The sequence below is a fragment of the Schistocerca piceifrons genome, chromosome 5 (genome assembly GCF_021461385.2).
Source record: "Schistocerca piceifrons isolate TAMUIC-IGC-003096 chromosome 5, iqSchPice1.1, whole genome shotgun sequence".
In the NCBI taxonomy this organism is placed as follows: domain Eukaryota; kingdom Metazoa; phylum Arthropoda; class Insecta; order Orthoptera; family Acrididae; genus Schistocerca; species Schistocerca piceifrons.
This window is the reverse complement of record NC_060142.1, coordinates 273,326,524-273,351,370: the sequence shown is the minus strand read 5'-3', so window position 1 is coordinate 273,351,370 and position 24,847 is coordinate 273,326,524. Positions and strand designations below refer to the sequence as shown.

Sequence of the window (24,847 nt, the reverse complement as noted above, 5' to 3'; positions counted from 1 at the left end):
ATGCTAGTGTAAAGACCTATTTTTATAGTTTGTTTTCTGGCTTTTCTGTAATGTTCTACTAACATTGTTTCCCTGTGCAATATAACATCTTTCTAAGGGTTATGAGTTTTTGGTTTGTCTGCTGTCATTGTGCTGTTTTTTTGATCTGTCATATTGAAACACCTTCGTCTTACAGAGGGACCACTTATTATCCATGACGAATTGTGAAACTTGGCTAGGGCTATCTGTAGTACTGTGTATGTCATTGTGACAGTGCATAGAATTTGTGCAAAAAGTCTGCTAACTTCTTAATGGGAGAAAGATTATTCTTACTGTTACTGACAAGAGGACATTAAAGACTGTGAGAATAACAGCATTGCCATTGAAGTGACTTCTAAGTTAAGATGCATCCAGAAAAAGAACATACAAAAAAGAAAGTAGTGTGATAGGAACTGTATACTAAAACACTTTTAGTAGAGCTGTTGATTTCATATCTCCTCTTTATTAGTGAATACAGAAAAGTGTCTGCATTGTGTAAGCAGCTCAGAAATGGAAGGATTGACTGGTGGGAACATGAAATATTGTTTTTTGAATTTACTTTAAAACTTTTACCAATAAAAGGATGGCTTCACATATGAAAATTACTAGAGAAAGTTAGTCTGCATTGTCATCTTCTGACTTAAACATAATATGGCTGCTTTGGCTACTCTGTTTGGTTTGTGTGTCTTGATTGTAACAATGAAAGAAAAGATCAGTGCTGATACCGAAAAGAAAGAAAGAAAAAAAAAACCATTTCAGGTTACTATTTTGATTCAGTGATATGGAAATTGTCCCCTAAGAATGTTGCTGAAGCCACTCACGTGGCTGCAAATATCCGAGATTAATTTGATGAAAACTAGTGAGGTGGTGCAGTAGTTGGTGCACTGGATGTGGATTCGAAAGGGTGATGGTTCAAATCCCCTTTCAACCAGCAGGATTTAGATTTTCTGCAATTTCCCTAAATCACTTCAGACAAATGGCAGAATGGTTCCTTTGAAAGGTCATGGCCAATTTTCTTCCCTAATCTGAGCTTATGCTCTGTCTCTAATACACTGCTGTCAATGGGACATTAAACACTTATCTCCCTTCCTTCCTTGTTTTGATAATGTTCAGAAGGAAATAATGAGTCTTATGTGGTGGTGCCACAGTCATGTCATTAGTATATAAATCAGATGACTTCACCTTGGGTGATTAATGCTCCTGTAGTTTTCCACCAAATCTGATAAGGTTTAGATACTAGTACCACGTTATTGAGCACATTCATCAGAATGCCACTTACCTAGTGGAAGTACCTAGTCTTTAGAGTCTAATTGCAGAAAAAGTACACAGAACAGTAAAATTCCTGAGGGCAAAGTGTCTAAATTGCACACCAATTCACTGTTAAATTCTGACAGTACATGGACTGCAGTGTCATGTCCAGCCATAGTGAAATGGTGCCAACAATTTGACAAAGTCCGCATCGATGTGAGTGGGTGGGGGGATAGGGAAGAAAGGTCATCGAAATCAACCACAGATGACAATGTTCAGGCAATTGAGGAACTGATTTGCAGCAATCACAGAGTGGCTACTGCATATGATGCTCAGGAGATGCACATCTCAACAAGCAGGCCCATTCATCGCCAGAAATTGTCTGCGGTATCAGAAATTGTGCTCATGCTGAGCTCCATAATCACTGTCATCTGTGTACGAAGGCACAAGGCTAATGGCATCTCTAAACTTCTTTGAGCATTAGTCCACAGAAGGCCACGACTTCCTAAGCTACAGCAGCACAGGCGATGGGGCACAGGTCAATCAGTTCATACCTGCAACAAAAAGAACATCTATGGAATGGAGAACCACCTCCATGGAAGAAATAAAGTTACACCTTCAGCAGTGAAGGACATTACCACTGGTTTCTTTGACTATGAAGCAGTTATGGCAAAGGACACAGCCATTTTAAGTAGATTCGTTCTGTACAACACAGACATTACTGCGCCATGCTGTAAGGAATAAGAGTTTTGAAAAATTAACCTTGATACAGTCCAGATCTTGCACCATGAGATTTCAATCTTTGTGGCAAACAAAAGAACAACTGAGGAGAGGGGACGAAGAGACTTTCCAACAATGAGGATGACCGCACAATGGTTCTTGAATGACTCCGTGACCAAGGAGTGGATTTGCACCATCGAAGAATAGAACTGTTGGTAGAGACTTGGCGACTATGTTGAAAAACCTCTGTCCTATCCAAAGGCCTCACCTTCAGCCCCACTCCCAGATTCAACCAAACAGCCCTCGTCAAAGATTTACTGTCCTACACTCGTACTCTCTGCTGGAAGTATCACTTTGCCACGAAGAAAAATGATCCTAATCCTACCCCTAATGATCCAACTCCCCAAGACACTATCCAAATTGAACCCTGCCTGGAACAGTTCCGTCCTCCGTCACAGCGGGACCCACCTCCTCTTCCTCAAAATCACCCTCTCCAAACCTTCCAGGAATTTCTGACTTCCAGCCTTGCCTCCCAATCCTTCTTAAAAAACCTTAATCCTACTCCCAACATCACCACTGCTGAAGCCCAGGCTATCCGTGATCTGAAGGCTGACCGGTCCATCATCATTCTTCCGGCGGACAAGGGTTCCACGACCGTGGTACTTGATCGTCGGGAGTATGTGGCTGAGGGACTGCGTCAGCTTTCAGACAACACCACATACAAAGTTTGCCAAGGTAATCCCATTCCTGATGTCCAGGCGGAGCTTCAGGGAATCCTCAGAACCTTAGGCCCCCTACAAAACCTTTCACCTGACTCCATCAACCTCCTGACCCCACCGACACCCCGCACCCCTACCTTCTACCTTCTTCCTAAAATTCACAAACCCAATCATCCTGGCCGTCCCATTGTAGCTGGTTACCAAGCCCCCACAGAACGTATCTCTGCCTACGTAGATCAACACCTTCAACCCATTATGTGCAGTCTCCCATCCTTCATCAAAGACACCAACCACTTTCTCGAACGCCTGGAATCCTTACCCAATCCGTTACCCCCAGAAACCATCCTTGTAACCATTGATGCCACTTCCTTATACACAAATATCCCGCACGTCCAGGGCCTCGCTGCAATGGAGCACTTCCTTTCACGCCGATCACCTGCCACCCTACCCAAAACCTCTTTCCTCATTACCTTAGCCAGCTTCATCCTGACCCACAACTTCTTCACTTTTGAAGGCCAGACATACCAGCAATTAAAGGGAACAGCCATGGGTACCAGGATGGCCCCTTCGTACGCCAACCTATTCATGGGTCGCTTAGAGGAAGCCTTCTTGGTTACCCAGGCCTGCCAACCCAAAGTTTGGTACAGATTTATTGATGACATCTTCATGATCTGGACTCACAGTGAAGAAGAACTCCAGAATTTCCTCTCCAACCTCAACTCCTTTGGTTCCATCAGATTCACCTGGTCCTACTCCAAATCCCATGCCACTTTCCTTGATGTTGACCTCCACCTGTCCAATGGCCAGCTTCACACGTCCGTCCACATCAAACCCACCAACAAGCAACAGTACCTCCATTACGACAGCTGCCACCCATTCCACATCAAACGGTCCCTTCCCTACAGCCTAGGTCTTCGTGGCAAACGAATCTGCTCCAGTCCGGAATCCCTGAAGCATTACACCAACAACCTGACAACAGCTTTCGCATCCCGCAACTACCCTCCCGACCTGGTACAGAAGCAAATAACCAGAGCAACTTCCTCATCCTCTCAAACCCAGAACCTCCCACAGAAGAACCACAAAAGTGCCCCACTTGTGACAGGATACTTTCCGGGACTGGATCAGATTCTGAATGTGGCTCTCCAGCAGGGATACGACTTCCTAAAATCCTGCCCAGAAATGAGATCCATCCTTCATGAAATCCTCCCCACTCCACCAAGAGTGTCTTTCCGCCGTCCACCTAACCTTCGTAACCTCTTAGTTCATCCCTATGAAATCCCCAAACCACCTTCCCTACCCTCTGGCTCCTACCCTTGTAACCGCCCCCGGTGTAAAACCTGTCCCATGCACCCTCCCACCACCACCTACTCCAGTCCTGTAACCCGGAAGGTGTACACGATCAAAGGCAGAGCCACGTGTGAAAGCACCCACGTGATCTACCAACTGACCTGCCTACACTGTGACGCATTCTATATGGGAATGACCAGCAACAAACTGTCCATTCGCATGAATGGACACAGGCAGACAGTGTTTGTTGGTAATGAGGATCACCCTGTGGCTAAACATGCCTTGGTGCACGGCCAGCACATCTTGGCACAGTGTTACACCGTCCGGGTTATCTGGATACTTCCCACCAACACCAACCTATCCGAACTCCGGAGATGGGAACTTGCCCTTCAGTATATCCTCTCTTCTCGTCATCCGCCAGGCCTCAATCTCCGCTAATTTCAAGTTGCCGCCACTCATACCTCACCTGTCTTTCAACAACTTCTTTGCCTCTACACTTCTGCCTCGACTGACATCTCTGCCCAAACTCTTTGTCTTTAAATATGTCTGCTTGTGTCTGTATGTGTGGATGGATATGTGCGTGTGTGCGAGTGTATACCTGTCCTTTTTTCCCCCTAAGGTAAGTCTTTCCGCTCCCGGGATTGGAATGACTCCTTACCCTCTCCTTTAAAACCCACTTCCTTTCGTCTTCCCCTCTCCTTCCCTCTTTCCTGATGAGGCAACAGTTTGTTGCGAAAGCTTGAATTTTGTGTTTATGTTTGTGTTTGTTTGTGTGTCTGTCGACCTGCCAGCACTTTCATTTGGTAAGTCACATCATCTTTGTTTTTAGAAAAATAGTATTGTGTATCTATGTTATTTTTTAGTGTACTGCAGCATTCAGTAATAACGTGTAATGACTTTTTGAATCCCCCTTGTATATATGAGGCTAAATTATCTCAAAGGCAGGATTTTGCTGTTTATATGGGCTAATGGAGCAGTAATATTTTGGTAACAATTGAATGTGTCTTTTTTTCCACATGCATCTGCTTTAATTCATTGTCAGTAATTGTGACAAAAATTATGCAGAAGGAGAGATACATATGCCCTCTTTTTAAGTTGATGCACATTTAGAGCATACCTGTACTGTCTTATCCACTTAATCACCATTGATATCCATAAATTATTCAAACAAGAGCATGAGCTCTAAGCTTTTCTTCAAATTTTAAAAGAAGTAAAGTCATCCAAATGACAGTAACAGAGCTTTCATATCATGCAGTGTATTAACGTGCTTTGTTTTGTTGTATAAGCAAATTGCCCACAAAAACATTCCTTGTTTTTGTATCACCTAATAGTAGATGGTAGAATGAATATTTTGCCCATTTGCAATTCCATTGTCCGTCATGTCTGATGTATGTTTCACTGTCTAAAATGTTGCACTCCACAAAATTTTCCATTTTTCTTCATAGGCCATGAAAAATCAGTTAATTTTGTTTCTGTAGATTAAAACAAAACAAAAAAAAAAAAAAAAAAATCCACTCACAAAGTGGCACCAGGAGAACACACAAACAAAGATATTGAAATTTGCAAGCTTTCCAAGCCATTGCCTGCTACTTTTACCAGAACGATTGAAGGGGAAGGAAGAGGTGTGAAGGAAAAGAAGGTTTAGGAGAAATGCACTTGGCTTTCACTATTATAACTCATGCATGATGTTTTATCATCATCTCAGTCTTGTGTATTGCACCATCTTCCACCTTTAAGCTCTCAGATTTTCAAATCTCATCCTGTGCAGCCCCCAACAAGCAGTCTCTCCTTCTCATCCTGGCTGGTAAGTCTCCACTGACCCGGGGTCAGGTCAGAAAATAAAAAATATAGAAAACTAAAAGGGAATGAAGAAAGGTATAGTTACTGAGAGGAAATACTGAGACCAAAAAAATTAATACAAATTAAGGCCAGGTGGGTGGGAAGAACCAAGGACATGTTGTAACACCAGTTCCCACCTGGGCAATTCTGGGAAACTGGAATCTGGGGGGAAAAATCCAAATGGCACATGTGGTGGAACGGGCACTGATGTCACGACTGTTATTTTTTCGAGTATGCTCTGCAACAGAATATTGTGTGTTCCCAGTATACGGCCTCTGCTTATGCCCATGCCAATGTAAAAGGTCGAACAGTTTACACAAGTGGTACTCGATATGTATATCACAGGTGGCTTTCTCTTTGATAGTGTATGTTTTACCAGTTACAGAGCTTGTATAGGTGCTGACAGGGAGTTGCATAGGGCAAGTCTTATAGCAGGGATGGTCACAGGGGTAAGAGCCAAAGCATAGGGAAATGGGTGCACAAGGAGCATAGGATCTGACAAGGGTGTTGTGAAGAGACAACGAAAAACTATTCTTAGTGTGGTGGGCAAAATGTCTGACAGAATTGGACCTCATTTCAAGGCATGATTGTAAGAAGTCATAGTCTTAGCTAACAAGAAGTGTACTCCTAAGTTATTTTATGGAGTCATCAGCAGCACCAGGATTGAATGTGATAGCCTGAGAAATCTGGTTTTGAACAGTGAAGGTTGAGGTGAGAGTAGTGGTATATTGGTGTAAAGAGTCTGCATTGGGACAGATATGTTTGATTTGAATGCCAATGCTGTATGAGGAGGAACGTGTAACTTGGAAAGAATGGCAACTGTCAAAATGTAAGTAATGTTGTTTGTCAGTAGGTTTAATGTGAACAGAAGTGTGTAGCTGACCCTCAGAATTTTAACAAGTCAGCCTCACCAAGAGTCCATATGGCAAAGATGTCATTAGTGTATCTAAACCAAACTAGGGGCTGAAGGCTTATGGATTCTAGGAAAATCCTCTCCAAGTGACACATGAAAAGGTTGGCGTCCAATTACATTGTATTTTCAAAAATTATTTGATATGTTAGACCTTAGAGAAAGCTGGAGGTCTCCTAGCAGTGAATTTGTACCTTACTTTTCAGTTAGTACTTGTAAATTTTTTTTCCCTTCTGCTAGTGGCTCTTAGTGGACATTCTATACACTACTGTGCAGTCTTTAACTGGTGTAGTGGCTGACCATTCTTTTGTTCAGTCTTTTACATTTGATTCGTGCTATGGCAACATAACATAACACCTTGCTGCTTGAGGACCAAGGCTTGTGTTATCCCACATTTGACTCCTATGTAATTTACTTCCCCTAGGTATTCTATGCGTTGTGTTCACTCAGTTAGTGAGTAGGTGAAACCGAGCGAGGCGGCGCAGTGGTTAGCACACTGGACTCGCATTCGGAAGGATGACGGTTCAATCCCGTCTCCGGCCATCCTGATTTAGGTTTTTCCCTAAACCGCTTCAGGCAAATGCCGGGATGGTTCCTCTGAAAGGGCACGGCAGATTTCCTTCCCCATCCTTCCCCCACCCGAGCTTGTGCTCCGTCTCTAATGACCTCGTTGTCGATGGGACGTTAAACACTAATCTCCTCCTCCTCCTCCTCCTCCTCCTCCTCCTCCTGAGTAGTTGACCTTACAACTTGACTGGACAAATACATACAGTCTTCCCATTTTTTATCTATAGTATATACAAACTGGTGTTAATTATTATTCCAATTCTCATTTGAGGATCCTTAAAACCATCTTAGTGTACGTCTGTAATTCTCATGTAAAATTTGTTGCTACTCTGTATGAAATCTAACTCTGGATAATATTATGAGTTATTTTGGTGCTCACTCATCATTAGAACAAGAAAACTTGACAATAGTCTCCAGTTTTCAATACAGAATGACAGTCCAGATCGTAATTCATCTCCAGTGTTATATCATGGTCCTTATACTTTGCAAATTGCAGTTCAAAACTCAACACACATTAAGTTTTCTTAAAAAAAAAAGAATAACATTGTATTGTTACATAGACATGATATAGTGTCATCTGTCTTTTATAAAACAGCTTTCTTTTATCTATGGAGGTTGCTTTATACTAACATTGTTTATTTGCTTTTGTGAATATGCTACTACGCAATAGCATAAATCTATGCATGTTTATATTTTAAGTCACTGTAATTTACAATAAAGATTATGTTTGTATCTCTCTTTTCTATAAAGATAATACATTACCTTATTTGCTTCCTTTTCAGTTCTTTTATGTGGAAGTCTTTGGTGCTAACTATGAACCATTGAGTGAAGATCAGATTTTGCAGCAGCTTCAAAAGGTGGTCGAAGGTTCGCAGTATCCATCAACTCCTTTGGGAATCCTCACCACAGAGAACAGAAACACATGGGGGAAAGCATACAAGAAACTAGCTAAAGGTAGTGACAAAGTTGTGATGGTCATGACATTAGCTTATTCTTCTATTCCTCCTCCTTCCTCCTGCTATTTTAAGAATATTTCTTGCTTCCTGTGGTTAGGATGCATAATAATCCATAGCAAAAGAGGCCAATTATGATTCATACCACCAGCTTTATTTGCATTTACTACTGATGTTTGACATTGGAATTCTGCTGTCATTGGAGGAGTGGAGGCTGCCAGTGTAGCCTGTTCTGAAGCATAATTGAGGTTAGATGAAATGTCTGTGTATATAAAGTACATTTGTAACTCTTAATAATCAATTTATTAGTTACCAACAGCCCTCCCAAATGAAGAGCATACTCCATGTCAAGTCCTGTAATAAGAAATTTCTTAAACCAGTAATAATTATGTTCTGTTATACATGTTAAAGCGAAATTCGCACACTTGGGCTTCACAGTGTGACTCCTTGCATGCCAGCAATAAAAAAAAAGGTCACAAAATTTCAGTCAGCGAGCACATCCGGCAGAAAAAGGACATTCAAGAGTGCCAATCTGGCAACACTGTTACCACATGTATGGTAACTACCTCTGTCAGCACATGTTAGCCGGGCCATGTAGTTGGTGCAGTGGATAGAGTGTTAGGTTAGCATGCATTAGATCGAGGGTTTGATCCTCGGTTGGGGCGCATTTTTTTTATTTGCTAATTTCATTCTGACATTTCATATGGAAGTGAAACATGGACGATAACTAGTTTTGACAAGAAGAGAATAGAAGCTTTCGAAATGTGGTGCTACAGAAGAATGCTGAAGATAAGGTGGGTAGATCACGTAACTAATGAGGAGGTATTGAATAGGATTGGGGAGAAGAGAAGTTTGTGGCACAACTTGACTAGAAGAAGGGATCGGTTGGTAGGACATGTTTTGAGGCATCAAGGGATCACAAATTTAGCATTGGAGGGCAGCGTGGAGGGTAAAAATCGTAGAGGGAGACCAAGAGACGAATACACTAAGCAGATTCAGAAGGATGTAGGTTGCAGTAGGTACTGGGAGATGAAGAAGCTTGCACAGGATAGAGTAGCATGGAGAGCTGCATCAAACCAGTCTCAGGACTGAAGACCACAACAACAACAACATTTCATACTGTAATATACACCATTTCTTAGATCACGTGTATCCTAAATTTACAACATTTTGTAATGCTGAACATAAGAAATACATGGTTAGACAAATAATAGACAGTTGAAACAAATTACCTGTCACAGGACAGAATAACTACAAAAACAGTATCAATTTCGAGATGCTAAAGATGATAGCACACACAGTTGTCTCTACATTTTTTATTTTTTGCAGGAGGAGAATGAAATTTTTTTGTGAACATACTTTGAACATTTAGCTTTACATTGAACCTACTCAATGTAGCCTCCAGCAATTGTGATGCATCTGGCCCAACGTTCTTTCTATGATGTAAATGTACTTTCGTAAAATTCTGTGGGATTGACTTTTACACCATCACTTGACATGGCAAATACGTCATTCTCACTATCAAATGTTTTACTGCGCAGGTGGGCCTTCAGATTTCCAAAGAGGTAAAAATCAGGCGGAGCCAAGTCCAAACTGTAGGAAGGATGAGGAACAATTTTCCAACCCATTTTCCTGGTTTTCTTGTGCATCATAAGGGCTGTATGGTGTTTGGCATTGTCATGGTGTAGTCTGATGTGCTGACCCTGAAGCTGTGGTCTGTAGGTCTTGATGGCACATTGCAGCTTGTCCAATGACAAACAGTAAAGGTCTCGGTTAATTGTGGAGCCAGGTTCCAAAAAGTCAATGAAAATGACACCACACTGATACCAGAAGAAGGAGGCCTTCACCTTTCGGCCTGCTGTTCTTGTAAGTCTTGGTTTCTTCTTCCAAGGGGAACCCGGATCACACCACTCCATGGATTGGGTTTTGCTCTCAGATTCGGACAAAAACAACCATGTTTCATCCTGGGTAATGACGCTGTCAAGACACTGTTTCCACTCTTCAGTATAGGTCTTCATGAGACCCTCGCACTCATTTTTCTTGTCAATAATCTAGGCACCCAATGTGCACAGATTTTTCTGTACCCTAGTGACTGTACCAATGATACCCCACTACCCAATGACAAACGAGTCATTTCAGCAAGCTGTCATGTCATCACACATCTGTCATTTTGGATTATTTGATCAGTGGTCTCCTTACTCACATCACTCACTGCCATCGATGATCTACCGCACCGTGGATTGTCCAGTAGAGAGAGATCTCATTCTTTAAACCTCTGCAACTGATGGGATCCACTGTGTCCTCCCCATAAACAGGGAGCAACTTCCTGTGAATCGATGTGGCAGAGTCATCGCCCGTCTTGAAGAGGAACACCATTACCGACCATTGTAGCAACCTGACATCTACTTCATGGGCCATTATGACTCACCTGTAAATAAAAGAAAATGCTTTTATATACCAACTTATAGCTAAATGTTCCAAGTATGTTCACAAAAAATTTCATTCTCCTCCTGCAAAAAAAAAAAAAAAATAAAAAATTAGAGACGACTGTGCAAAACTTTTTGAACACCTTTTGTATATATAATATGAGTGCTCAGATGTCACACATTAGCAACCAGTGACAATAATAATGTCCACATTAATGACTACATGACCTTCATAACAGAATACTTTGTCCTCCGAACAACAGATGCTTAAAGCGACCTCCCTGCTCATCCAAACATTGCACAACCTGCTGGAATATACAGCTCTGGACCCTTCACAGCAAAGCCTCGTCCACAGTAACAAAAGCAGCATGAACACACGCTACCAGTTCTTCTAAATTCATCAGCAGAGTAAAGTGCACATGCTCCTTCAGGTTTCTCCACAGAAAGAGATCCAGGGGATTTAGGTCAGGTGAATGCAGTCGTCATACAATCAGACCTCCATGTCTGAGCCATTTCCCAGGAGCTGTTCTGTCCAAATACTTTCGAACATAAATTCCAGAGTGTGGAGGTGCGCCATCATGTTGGAACCATATCCTCTGCCAAACATGTAGTGGAACATCTTCCAATGCATGAAGCAGATAGTTTGAGGGGAATGCATGATACCTTCATGCAATCAACCAGTCAGGCAACATGTAGGGGCCAAACACCTGTCGCCCAATATTCCCGCCCGGACGTTGACACCAAAGCAATCTTAATATCCACGGTCGTGGGTGACGTGCAGGTTAACCTCACATCAATGGTGGGCATTGTGCGTATTGAAGATACCCTCAAAAGTGAATGCTGCTTCATCCAACTGTATTACGGTGTTCATGAAGTCATCATTGGCTTCCCGTTGTTGTTGGAACCATTCACAGAATTGCATCCACTGATGGCGATCTGCAGGATGCAGGTGTTGCATGGAAGCATAATGATAGGGGTGCAGCCCATGCCCGTGCAGCATGTTAACAAGTGTGTGTTGCAAGACATGCAGCTGCCTTGCTTTGGTACATGTACTTTGCTGAGGTTCTTGGTATATGACCTCCAGAATAGCTTCCTCAGTAGCTGGAGTACAGCAGAGTCCATGGACCACCTCTGTCACACGATGGTGGAAGGAGGGAACCTGACTCCCGAAGATGCAGCTCCAGACAACGAAACACATTTTTATCTGGATGGCGTCAACGAGGATATCTAGCAGCATATTCACAAGTGGCAACACCAGCCTGGTTATCAGTGCACCAAGGACCAGAAGCATATCCACATATTCATCGTTTGTGTATGCCATATGTCTGCCCCACCAGTGTAGAGGTTTACAATGAGAAAATTCGATACGTGTATGCATGTATATTGGAGTCTGTCATGGGCACGTTATTCTGCTTGCAACTAGTCCCTGTCTGGTGGATAGCGCATACAGTATAAACATGCCATACGCTCTGCGTGCTGTTACACCTAACGCACATTACCCCTCTGACAGACATTGTTCTGCATGATTCATCCTGACATCGCTAATTGTGAAATGTTCGGTTTTTAGTTACACTGCTTCTGTAACGGTAATAGACATGATGTTTCCACAATCCCAGCGATAGGATGATGATGATGATGATGATGATGATGATGATGATGATTGATGCATTGAGATATGTGCGCATGCGGTTACCAGACTCAATGTTTATTTAGAGGGATGATAGTGATAACACATACAAATTGTAACAGAATTTGCACATTATCCCCAAAGCACGTTGCTAGTCTTACTGGTAACATAAGGTCTAACGAAATGTAATAGACCTGAACGAGGTAATAATAATAGATGGTCCTAATCTATCAGACCATTGGAGGAGGGTACAAAGAAAACAGGTTTCGCATTTAGTAGATGAAGGGGTGCAAATAAATTCATGCCCACGACGTGGAAAGGGCTTCTTTCAAAGCTGATCAATCTTCCATTTCCAAGATTGTAGTATGTAGGTGGAGATGCTTTCTAGGGGACCCACTGCAATCACTGTTGATGTTTGATGCCAGATACTGTACCACCTGGACTACATTTACCAAATAAAAAACATATGCCTCAACCAAGGATTGAACCATCGACCTCCTGCACACTAACCCAAAACTATCCACTGCACCAACTGTACAGCATGACTAATATGTGCTGACAGAGATAGTTACCATACATGTGGTTACAATGTTGTCAGATTGCCACTCTTTAACGTCCTTTTTCTGCTGGATGTACTCGCCGACTAAAATTTTGTGAGACTGCTGACATGTGAGGAGTCGTGCTGCGAAGCCCGAGTCCGCGAATTTCACTTCGCCCTGTATAGGGCTCAGCAGTGCATACAGACATCACCTACTGGGATTACAAAGATTTTTCTGGCTTGATAAATGTTGATGCTCTTCACCAGTATATGGCCAGATTTCATTGTCCTTACAACAGGGTATTTCGACGGCCAACTGGCCAGCCTCTTCTGGGAGAGTACAAGGTGCACATTCACTGAGAAACTGAGCTAACATCAGATACCTTTCATACCCCAGGAACAGGTCATTGCATGTCCATGAGAGGCGAAAGGGCTGCCCTCTGTGAAGTGAAGAATTGCTGCGCCACCAGCAGTAGAAACTAACAAAAGTGATGAATTGCAAATTAAGATGCAGCTGGTTGAAAACCAGACCATTGTTGTTTTATATCTGTTAAAATAGGAGCCCACGTCTTGTTTAAAGGAAAACTTTTATCTCTGTTAGTAATGTCCTTGAATAATCATATTTCTGTGGATTCCTTAAGGCACAATCTCAGTAATGGGAAGCCAGAGCAATAATTTGCATCTCTTTAAGTGACACATTATGCCCTTCGCTGAGACAATGTTCAGCGACGGCTAATTTTTCAAGCTGGAGCAGACTTAAGACGTTTATGTTCAACATATCGGTCATGAACCATTCAAATAGTCTGTCCAGTATAAGCCCTTCTGCAGTGGCAGGGAATAATTTTATATACTCCAGGCTTCCTCAATCCCAAATCATCCTCAACAGATCCAGAAAGTGATCTGGTTTTGGCCAAAGGTAAAAGGACACTTTTAATGTCGTATTTGCTGAGGATTCTTAAAATTTTCCAAGAAATACTCCCCGCAAACGGTAAAAAACCAAATGAATTAAGTGTCCATTGTTGGTCCACATGGTGGTCCCAATTGAAAACCATGGGCAATTTGATGATCAGTATATCCATTTTGCCTGAAAGCAACCTTAAGGTAATCCAGTTCCAGTATTTGATTATCAGAATCCGAAATAGCATAAGCTCTCTTGAACTGTGTATGTAATGGATGACAACTAGTAGCATGGAGGTAGTGGTCCTTATGCATAGGTTTACTGTATACACTGCGTTCCAAAGTCCCAATTTCTTTTTTGTATACTAAAACATCTGAAAAAGGGTATTAATGAGCTGCTGTATGTGATGTTACCTCAGTTCCAGTGTGATTCTGCACCTGCAATCTCACCTGAACATGGTAGCCAGTTGGATCATCGAAACACAGTGATTATAAATGATCCATTGGGTTTTGTATGAATGTTTTTCACAAAATATTACGTACAAAATAGTAATTGATACATTGTATGAAAAAACACATTTTTCAGTTCTTGCACATCATTACAAATGTTCTATATTATCTCTCTTGCACTACCCTCATCTAAGCGGTAGTCAGGCTAAGCCCATACATGTTTGGGCATGTCCCTGTCAGTGTTCACCAGTGTGGCAGTGATGCAGTCCTGGAGTTCAACCAGTGTTGTCAGAACACACAGACACTGGACATATCTCCAAAGAAAAGAGTCATGAACTGTAAAGGGAGCCACCTGAGTAGTGCCAAATCATCCTGAGCTCATCGCCCGACCCTCCAGTTTAGAATTTTCTTGTTCAGATGACAATGCACATATCTATGCCAATGAGGTGGAGCTCATCTTGTTGGAATATGAAATGTTGATTAACAGCTATCAGTTTCGAAAACAACCTGTTCTGGAAAAGTGGGATCCTTAAACATTGCTATGCAACACAGCATGGAAGACATACACCTTTGAAGAATCTTTTTAGTCTCCACTGTAATATTGGGATTTTCCATGCCCCTTATGCAGACGTTGTGACGATTGACTTTACTGTTTAAATGGAACGTCGTCTCATCACTGAACATGAATCAGCAGGGAAATTAGTCATCTTTCATTGCTCCCTGGAAAACTTCACAAAATTCACTCCTGATGGTGCAGTCATTTGGCCGTAAACGTCACAACACCTGTATGCAATACGGTTTCTGATGTAATTGCTTCTGCAGAATCTTCCACGCAAATGGCTAAGGAATGCCCAGTTCATGAATTGTACAATGTGTACATTTCATTGGGTTATGAAAGAACACATCTCAAACACTCCCCATTGTTTCCTCTGTGATGAGTGGTCTCCTGGAGCGTCTTCCTTTACAGAAGCAACTTGTGTCCGTGAACTGTCAATACCATCACAGAATGCTTTGGCGTGTTGGTGGCTGTATGTTGTATTGTCTTTGGAATGCCTACTGCATGGTACTGATGGATTCTGTCTTCTCATATTACAACACAAAATGCTTTCTCTTGATTAGTCTCAATTTTGCAAACTTTTATCGCCCTACCACCTGACGGATCAAAATGGAACCTGTAATGGCATAAACAAAGCTTTAACATATGCTCTTTGGATTGTTTATTAGTACAAATGGGTGGGTATTATATATTGAAAGCTGTAACACACCAAAACCCAATGACTCATTCTTAATCACCTTATATATTGTGTCATCGGCACGATGGAATCCAGCTGCGAACCAATGAGGACCATCAACATTGCCTATTATACTCTCCAGTAGTTCATTTTGTAGCCAGTTTTCTTATGCATTGTTACCAGTAAGAGAGGACAAGTACTACAGTGATGCCAAAACAAAGAAAAGAGAGGATACATACTGTAGACAATGTGTCTTAATAACACCTGACATTGTTTCCCCATTCATACTTGACTTGTTTTCCTCTTTTCAGATAAATCAAATAGTTACGCACTAGACAGCATTAAGACATCTTTGTTCCTTATGTGCCTTGACAAGCCCAATCCTAACTTAAAGGGCTTGAATAAATCAACAGTAAATGCTTTGCAAATGGTTCATGGACTTGGAAGTAAAGTGAATGGTGCAAATCGTTGGTATGACAAAACTGTACAGGTATGTAAACAAGTTATGTAAAAAATATTAGATGTATTACACATATTAATTTGCAGAATTCTTTGGAAGCATGTAGATAAATTACTTATCTTTTTCTGATAAATGAGGAGTACTACTTATTGTTTCTGTAGATTCTGTCTCTGTCTTGTTTAGGCACAGCTGGAGAATATTGAAGAGCATGATTACTGTGTACATTGTGTGAATATCGAATTGTGATTGCATACATAGAATCACACAGCTGCTTCTCTTTCACACTCTACACATCAGAAAAAATGACACGCCAAAACTGTAATTAGAGTTCGGTAGTGGTCTTGTGGACTTCAAATTTCACTGTGACAGTGAGCCATTTCATCGCAAAAGTATTCATGATTGAAGTACCTTGACCATTGGGGGAACTAGATGTTAAGTGTCTCCGTTGTATTCTTTCTACTATTTCTGCACAGAATGTGTGCAAAGACTGGGTGCGTTGTCACATTAAGAGGCTCTGCCACTGGCATTCTCAGATATCCCCTTTTCTGTACGATAGCCTGCACTTCTTGCCAAATGAAATGACAGTCAAAGATGTGACAATGTGTACCACTCTTTATTTAATCTTCTCCATCCCTCCCTTCCCGCTCTGTTACTGCTATCCAGTAAGGGCTCCACTCTGATGAGCACTGCTCAAGAATCTTGTGAACGAGGAGTTTGTAAAATCCTTCTTTTATGGATAAATTACATTTACTTAAGTTTCTTTCAGTGAATCTGACTGGCATCTGATTTTTGTAGTATTTTCATGTGGTCATTCTATTTTTGCTCACTCTGGGCAATGGTTGCTCCTGCTTATTTTCCTTTGTTACCAATTCTAGTGATTTATTGCCAATAGTGTAATCAAACAGTAATCCATCTCTTTGCCTCTTTATATCCAGGGTTAACTGCTGTTGTCTATCCTGTGCAAGTTTTCCTGCATTTCACTTTACTCTTCTGACATTACAACTTTCCTATCGACAACAGCATTGAGAGTGGACAGCCTCTTGGTGCTCCCAACAGTATATGCATTATTCACCTAAGTTGTATACATTACAATTGGGTACTCTCAAAATTGTATTAACAACTGTTGATTTTTTTGCAATTTGACATATTGCTATTAGCTGTAGGTCAAACCGAGCACTGAACAAGACCTCTTTTCATTGATGCAGCATTAAACCTTCACCTTTTTTCCCTCTTTCTTTTACAGATATAAATTTTATAATACAAAGAGTCTCATTTGGTTAAAAACTGATCCTCCTCCTTTCATTACTTACTCAGCTTTCTGTCCAACTTTACTTCAGTCTATAATACTGAATGAGGGGAAGACTTTGGGATACTTCTCAAAGTAGAAAAAACTATTCTAACTTTTTAACTGTTGTTTTTTCCTCAGAGAGTAAAAAAAGAAACTGTGAGCGAGGTTAGAAAGGAGAGTAAAATTATTCATACCCTAAACTGAGGGCAACCACCTGTTATGAAACCAAGGAAGTGGAAGATGAAGGGGGGGGGGGGGGGAGCTGAACAGTGAGAATAGATCACAAAACATAAGAAAATATTAATGAAGACTGACCAGATAATTAAATGACATTGAAAGATGAACAGACCAGAATTACAAACAGCACATAGGCAGAACAGTAAGAAGAAAGTCTTGAAGGTATTTACTTCCATCACAAGTAAAATTCACCACTCCCTCTACAATCTCCCTCTTCATCATTGTCTTCTCCCTGAGGAACAACAGTTCCAAGATCTAGGATAGTTTTTTCTACTTTTAAATGTGTGCAATCAGCAGTACTTGCAGTTTGCCTCCTTAATTAGTGGCATGTCATTCTGTCTTCTAGTTAGCATAAAAATATTTTATTTTTGGTACACATTATTGTAATTTAATAATGTATGTACTTTCAAGCTGTTTTCTTTGAGCAATTTACTTTTTTACTTGCAGAATGTTATTGTGCTCCTCATATGTATGCAAATCCATTAAATAGTCTTTCCCTGTCCTTCTACCTCTCCATTTCCATCTCCTCCCTCCTCCCCCCCCCCACCCCCCACCCCCACGCTCTCTCAATCCCCCTTCCTCTCTCTTCCATTTAATTCAGCAATTACATCAGAGATGACTTATTTTTAGTGTTAATTTTTTTTTCAGTTTGTGGTTGGTCCTGATGGAGAATTAGGACTGACATATGAGCATAGTCCTGCCGAGGGGCCTCCCATTGCTAATTTGATGGACCATATCATGGATTACATGTAAGTTTATGTAAAGTACCTTCTCTTGAAAGATGGACACTTCAAAATCCAACTCTAAATACCATGCTACAGTAAATGCTATATACAAGATGTCCCCTCTTTTTCACCTATCCTCCTTTTCTCCTATTGTTTTTTATACAAATAATGTCAAATTAAACACACTTAATTTTTTTTCTATGACCAGTAGTAATTTGGATTCTCTCTCTCTCTCTCTATCTCTATCTCTCTACTCAAAAGAACATAAAACTACACACTTTATCCACATCTGCAAATTGCCTGAATATTGAAAAGTCATGTTAATATGATAGGAAAGGCTCCGGCAGAATTTAAATAATTTAGGAGTAAAGGATACCACTCACCGAATAGTAAAAGGATTGAGTCATCAACAGGCTCAGGTGTGTGTGTGTGTGTGTGTGTGTGTGTGTGTGTGTGTGTAGTCACCTGAAAGCTAGCAAAGTTTTCATTCTTTGTTTGCTCCTCAGGGGGCTCGAATGTCTTTCATGAGTATGTGCTTGACCATCACAGAGGCCTAGCGCTTGAAGCACTATTTCTTTCCATGTTGCAAGTTTATTGTTCAATTTCCTCCCCTCCTTGCTTTCCATTGGATAGTCTCCTTGGTGTCAGTTGTGCTTGGATTTGGTGTGATTTGGGACACTTCATTTTCTTGCCTTCCAGCATTCTAAAACTTTTCCTTCATAACTATATGGTCTCCATTGTTAGGTTTGATGTCCCATATCTTTTTTCTCCCCCCACTCCAAATTTTACAGACATGTTTCCAACAGGAAAAGAAACTACAAGACTCTTGATCGACTCCCCTGTAACGAGAACAAGAAGAAATATGATCATCTACATCCTGCATGTATGATGATAATGCATGCTATAGCTACAAGTTTGTCACCCTCTCTAGTGACTGTACCATTCCACTCCGTGTCTTCTACATTAGGCACTGGCGCTGCTCTACTACACCTGCTCCCCTGTTCCACGGGAGCCCTTCTCTACTGCTTTAATCACACCCCCTTTCCGAGTGTTGGCTCCCTACCCACCAGCAATATTCATTCGCAACCCTCGGCGGAGAAGCAATGCTCTCCTCCAGCACCCCTTACCAAGAGCTCCAGAATCTGGGGCAGAAAGCCCTTGCACAAGTCAAAATCATGTGAGGAGGAGGACAAGAAACTGCCTCTGTATCCAAAGTGACATTTCTGGAGGCTCCGGGCTTCCTCCCCCCCCCCCCCCCCCCCCCCCCCCCACACACACACACACACACACACACACACACACACCCTGATTCAGAAAAAAATGTGTATTGATTCCGTATCCTCGCAACCAGTGGCAGCTGCAGCCCTGAGGAATGATCTGACTCCTTGGTCCCTTCAAGTCCCCACAGGATACTGGCAGTGTTATCCTCCAGTGAAATGGCAGTAGTTTTTCCTGCCACCTGACTCAGCTATGACGTCTCTTGTGCATTTCTCCTGCTCTTTGCTTTGCTCTCTGGGAAACTTGTTTCCCAGGAATATGGACCCCCACCCTCTGCAGTTATTGGGGCTATTTTAAGAATCACACTGTCTGTGAAAGAAGTTTGGCTGGTGTTTCCATGCACATTCTGGACTCTATCTACAGAAAATAAGTGCCACGCAACTTAACAGGCTGCACTGTTCATGTGGAGGCATCTGTGGAATTTGCTGTCTGTAATGTGTATGTGCCTCCTGATGATGAGATGCCCCAGAATGCATTTTATGCACTGTTTTCTCAGCTCCTCCCTGTGGGATCGTGCCCACTCGTCTAATATAGGGTGCCTAGGATGCTGCTTTCTCAGATAGCGAAACAATAATTCCAGCAAATCTTATTACCGGAGCTTATTACAGTAAAGTAAATTGACAATACTTAATTTTGCCTTTTTACAATGAGGTCAACCAATTGGTGACATGCAAATACTCAATTCCTTCAATATATACCATTTCCATGCAAACAAATCACAAGTTCATAGTCACTGCTATAGAGTTTATATCACAGCTCGTCTTCTAGTGGGGCTCTTCTAGTGTGGCCGAGGCTAACTGGAGGGGCGCTTATACTCTCTTCATATAAGTGCCTCTCCTGTCATAGTGTCGTCCTAGTCAGAGTTCTGTTGGCTGACATAGTCTCACAGGCTTCTCTGATGTTTCGTTCAGGCCGACATGCCGGCACTTGATGTTACGCTGGAACATTACTGCCCCCCCTCCCAAACCGAAGTACCATCATTGTGTAGCGAGCGCGACAACGGTGGGGGAGGCCAGAGGGTGGACGCTGCACTGGACTGAAAGCTGTGGTTGCAGGGGACGTCAAGCTTCCGGCCGTACCCCACCATCCAGCCTGCACTCTGGCAGAAACATCCCCCAGAAAATGTTCAGAAGGGTACGCGTCCACCTCCAGAGGCCAAGTACCAGATGTGGAAGATGACAGCAGCTGCAGTGTGGGCGGGTCCAGCTCCATCGGTAGGACGAGAGGAGGCAAAGGCTCTGTCTCAATGGGGTCATCCCTCGGTGTCATGATGACACCCTCTGGCGGCTCCTGTGGCCACGCTGTCCTTGGGATCCGTGAATCTGAGGGAAGAGACACACAAGGATCACCGGGTATATGACAGTGGCGGAGCTGATTGTGATGTCAGCACTCCAAGCCATCTGGATGTGAAATAAGATACTTGGAAGTGCCAAGTCAGCGGACTACCTCACCTTGCGCCCCCCATCTGCTGCCACTAAAAACCCTGTAAAAGACAATATCATGCGACATGAAGGAAGACTTGCGACCTTCCTTCAGTGTCGGATGCAGAGGGGTGGAGCAGTGCCCTATGGCTGCGGCCGTGAAGCGGTTCTGCTGGTGATAGTCCATCTCATGGGTGCGAACTATAGGATGCAAGAAACAGTTGCAATACTTGATTCCTGGTGCATGTGGAGAGTCGTTCAGGCCGACGTGCCAGCACTTGATGTTATGCCGGAACACTCCCACCCTTCCTAATATTGAGGGCAGCAACTATGACCACTGGCCATGGTAGAGCTTTTTGAAAACTTGCTCACAGAGCTCTATTTTTCTCTTTCAAATCCTGGTGTTCCCACCCATTTCAGTGTGGCATATGGATCTTATTTGGCCATTGAACTTTCCAATTGCAGTTTCTGATTTCTTCTGTCCATCCATCTATCCATCAGGGAGTCCATGATGACCTGTGTGATTGTAGTCATTTCCAAAAGTCTTTATCCTCTCTCAGCGTAACTGGCCTGGGCAGCCACCCAGTTGGGCTCTCTCCAAAGTTGATTGGGGTATTTTACCCACTGCTGTTGTTTGCACCCTGAGACGTGGAGGTATCGATGTGGCTGTCCAGAGCACAACTGCAGCCATTATCTCGGCAGTTGATTTACTGATTCCCTCTTTCTTGCGACTCCCTGTCAGAAGATAATACTTTGGTGGACCCCCGAACGTATTGTGGTCATTAGAAATCGCATACTGTCCCTCCATTACCATAAGTGATATCCGTCAATGGAGCACCTTGTTTCCTTTAAGTAGCTCTTTTCCGGGTCTGCTGCCTCATAAAATGACTGAAAAGAGATTTCTGGGAATGGTATGTTGCTACCATTGGATCATGTAGCCCTCATTTGCAGGTTTGTGCAAAGATTAGACACCTGCATTGACACTAGTCCCCTCCATGGGTCCCTTGTATCTCTGTAAATGATGTTGTCTACACTGACCCAGATGCTGTTACCGAACATTTTGCTTTGTATTATGCAAGCGTCCTCAAGTAGTGGGTGGAACACCTTCGCTTAGCATTTACTACTCGCCACCTGGAGCCATATAATGCTCCATTCAGTGAGTGAGAAGTCCCTCAGTGTCGTAGCTCTTTGCCCTTACACGGCCCCAGGGCTAGACTGCATCCACAACAAAATGCTTAAACACTTAGCAGGTGATTGCCAAAGACACATCTTTGCCATTTTCCACAGTGTCTGGAGCAAGGGTGAGTTGCCTTCTCATTGGTGAGAAAGCATGATTGTCCCAGTACTGAAAATGGGTAAACATCCTCTTGAGATGGACAACTGTTACCCAATTAGTCGCACTAATGTTCTGTGCAAGTTGCTTGAACATATACAGGGTGTTTCAAAAATGACCGGTATATTTGAAACGGCAATAAAAACTAAATGAGCAGCGATAGAAATACACCGTTTGTTGCAATATGCTTGGGACAACAGTACATTTTCAGGCAGACAAACTTTTGAAATTACAGTAGTTACAATTTTCAACAACAGATGGCGCTGCGGTCTGGGAAACTCTGTAGTACGATATTTTCCACATATCCACCATGCGTAGCAATAATATGGCGTAGTCTCTGAATGAAATTACCCGAAACCTTTGACAACGTGTCTGGCGGAATGGCTTCACATGCAGATGAGATGTACTGCTTCAGCTGTTCAATTGTTTCTGGATTCTGGCGTACACCTGGTCTTTCAAGTGTCCCCACAGAAAGAAGTCACAGGGGTTCATGTCTGGCGAATAGGGAGGCCAATCCATGCCGCCTCCTGTATGTTTCGGATAGCCCAAAGCAATCACACGATCATCGAAATAGTCATTCAGGAAATTAAAGATGTCGGCCGTGCGATGTGGCCGGGCACCATCTTGCATAAACCACGAGGTGTTCGCAGTGTCGTCTAAGGCAGTTTGTACCGCCACAAATTCACGAAGAATGTCCAGATAGCGTGATGCAGTAATCGTTTCGGATCTGAAAAATGGGCCAATGATTCCTTTGGAAGAAATGGTGGCCCAGACCAGTACTTTTTGAGGATGCAGGGACGATGGGACTGCAACATGGGGCTTTTCGGTTCCCCATATGCGCCAGTTCTGTTTATTGACGAAGCCGTCCAGGTAAAAATAAGCTTCGTGAGTAAACCAAATGCTGCCCACATGCATATCGCCGTCATCAATCCTGTGCACTATATCGTTAGCGAATGTCTCTCGTGCAGCAATGGTAGCGGCGCTGAGGGGTTGCCGCGTTTGAGTTTTGTATGGATAGAGGTGTAAACTCTAGTGCATGAGACGATACGTGGACGTTGGTGTCATTTGGACCGCAGCTGCAACACGGCGAACAGAAACCCGAGGCCGCTGTTGGATCACCTGCTGCACTAGCTGCGCGTTGCCCTCTGTGGTTGCCGTACGCGGTCGCCCTACCTTTCCAGCACGTTCATCCGTCACGTTCCCAGTCCGCTGAAATTTTTCGAACAGATCCTTTATTGTATCGCTTTTCGGTCCTTTGGTTACATTAAACGTCCGTTGAAAACTTCGTCTTGTTGCAACAACACTGTGTTCTAGGCGGTGGAATTCCAACACCAGAAAAATCCTCTGTTCTAAGGAATAAACCATGTTGTCTACAGCACACTTGCACGTTGTGAACAGCACACGCTTACAGCAGAAAGACGACATACAGAATGGCGCACCCACAAACTGTGTTGTCTTCTATATCTTTCACATCACTTGCAGCGCCATCTGTTGTTGAAAATTGTAACTACTGTAATTTCGAAAGTTTGTCCGCCTGAAAATGTACTGTTGTCCCAAGCACATTGCAACAAACGGTGTATTTCTATCGCTGCTCGTTTAGTTTTTATTGCCGTTTCAAATATACCGGTCATTTTTGAAACACCCTGTAGTAATCTGACAGCTGTGTTGGTACTTTGAGTCCCATGGTCTTTCGGCTCTGCCCCAGGGTGGATTTCACCAAGGCCATTTTACTGCCAACAATTTGATCTGCCTGAAGTCTGTTGTGTGGTTAGCTTTAGCTAATGTCAGCATCTTTTCACTGTCCCTCAACAACATGCAAAAGACTTATGACACAACGTAGTGAAACCACATCCCGGTTACCTACCCTACATGAGTGGGGTCTCCAGTGTGTACTCCCAATTTTTGTCCAGAACTTGTTGTTGTTGTTGTTGTTGTTGTTGTTGTTACTACTTTCAGTCTAGAAACTGGTTTGTTACAGCTCTCCATGCTGATCTGTCCTGTGCAAGGCTCATCATCTCCGAATAACTACTGCAACCTACATCCTTCTTAATCTGCTTAGTGTATTCATTTCTTGGTCTCCCTCAACAATTTTTATCCTCCACACTTCCCTCCGACACTAAATTGGTGATCCCTTGATGCCTCTGAACGTATCCTACCGACCAATCCCTTCTTCTAGTCAAGTTGTGCCACAATTTTCTGTTCTCCCCAATTCTGTTCAGTACCTCCTCATTAGTTGCATGATCTTCACCATTCTTCTTTAGCACAACATTTAGAAAGCCTCTATTCTCTTCTTGTCTACACTGTTTATCATCCATGTTTCACTTCTGTACATGGCTCCACTCCATAGAAATACTTTCAGAAAAGACTTCCTAACACTTAAATCTATACTCGATGTTAAAAAATTTCTCTTCTTGAGGAACGCTTTCTTTTCCATAGCCAGTCTACATTTTATATCCTCTCTACTTCGGCCATCATCAGTTATTTTGCTTTGCTCCGCATAGCAAAACTCATTTCTACTTGAAGTGTCTCATTTCCTAATCTAATCCCCTCAGCTTCACCTGGTTTAATTCAACTACATTCCATTTATCCTCATTTCGCTTTTGTTGATGTTCATCTTATAGCCTCCTTTCAAGACACTGTCCATTCCGTTCAGCTGCTCTTCCAGGGCCTTTGC

At 42.6% G+C, this 24,847-nt stretch overlaps 1 protein-coding gene across 1 annotated transcript in view; it reads left to right on the top strand.

Annotated features, from left to right (window-relative positions):
* The window catches only part of LOC124798940 (carnitine O-acetyltransferase-like), a 97,037-nt gene that overhangs the window by 53,367 nt on the left and 18,823 nt on the right, over window positions 1–24,847 (top strand). Inside the window, exons 7-9 of the mRNA XM_047262473.1 lie at window positions 8,091–8,262; window positions 15,743–15,921; window positions 18,065–18,165. Coding sequence (XP_047118429.1) covers window positions 8,091–8,262; window positions 15,743–15,921; window positions 18,065–18,165 — 452 coding nt within the window. The remainder of the gene's footprint in view (window positions 1–8,090; window positions 8,263–15,742; window positions 15,922–18,064; window positions 18,166–24,847) is intronic.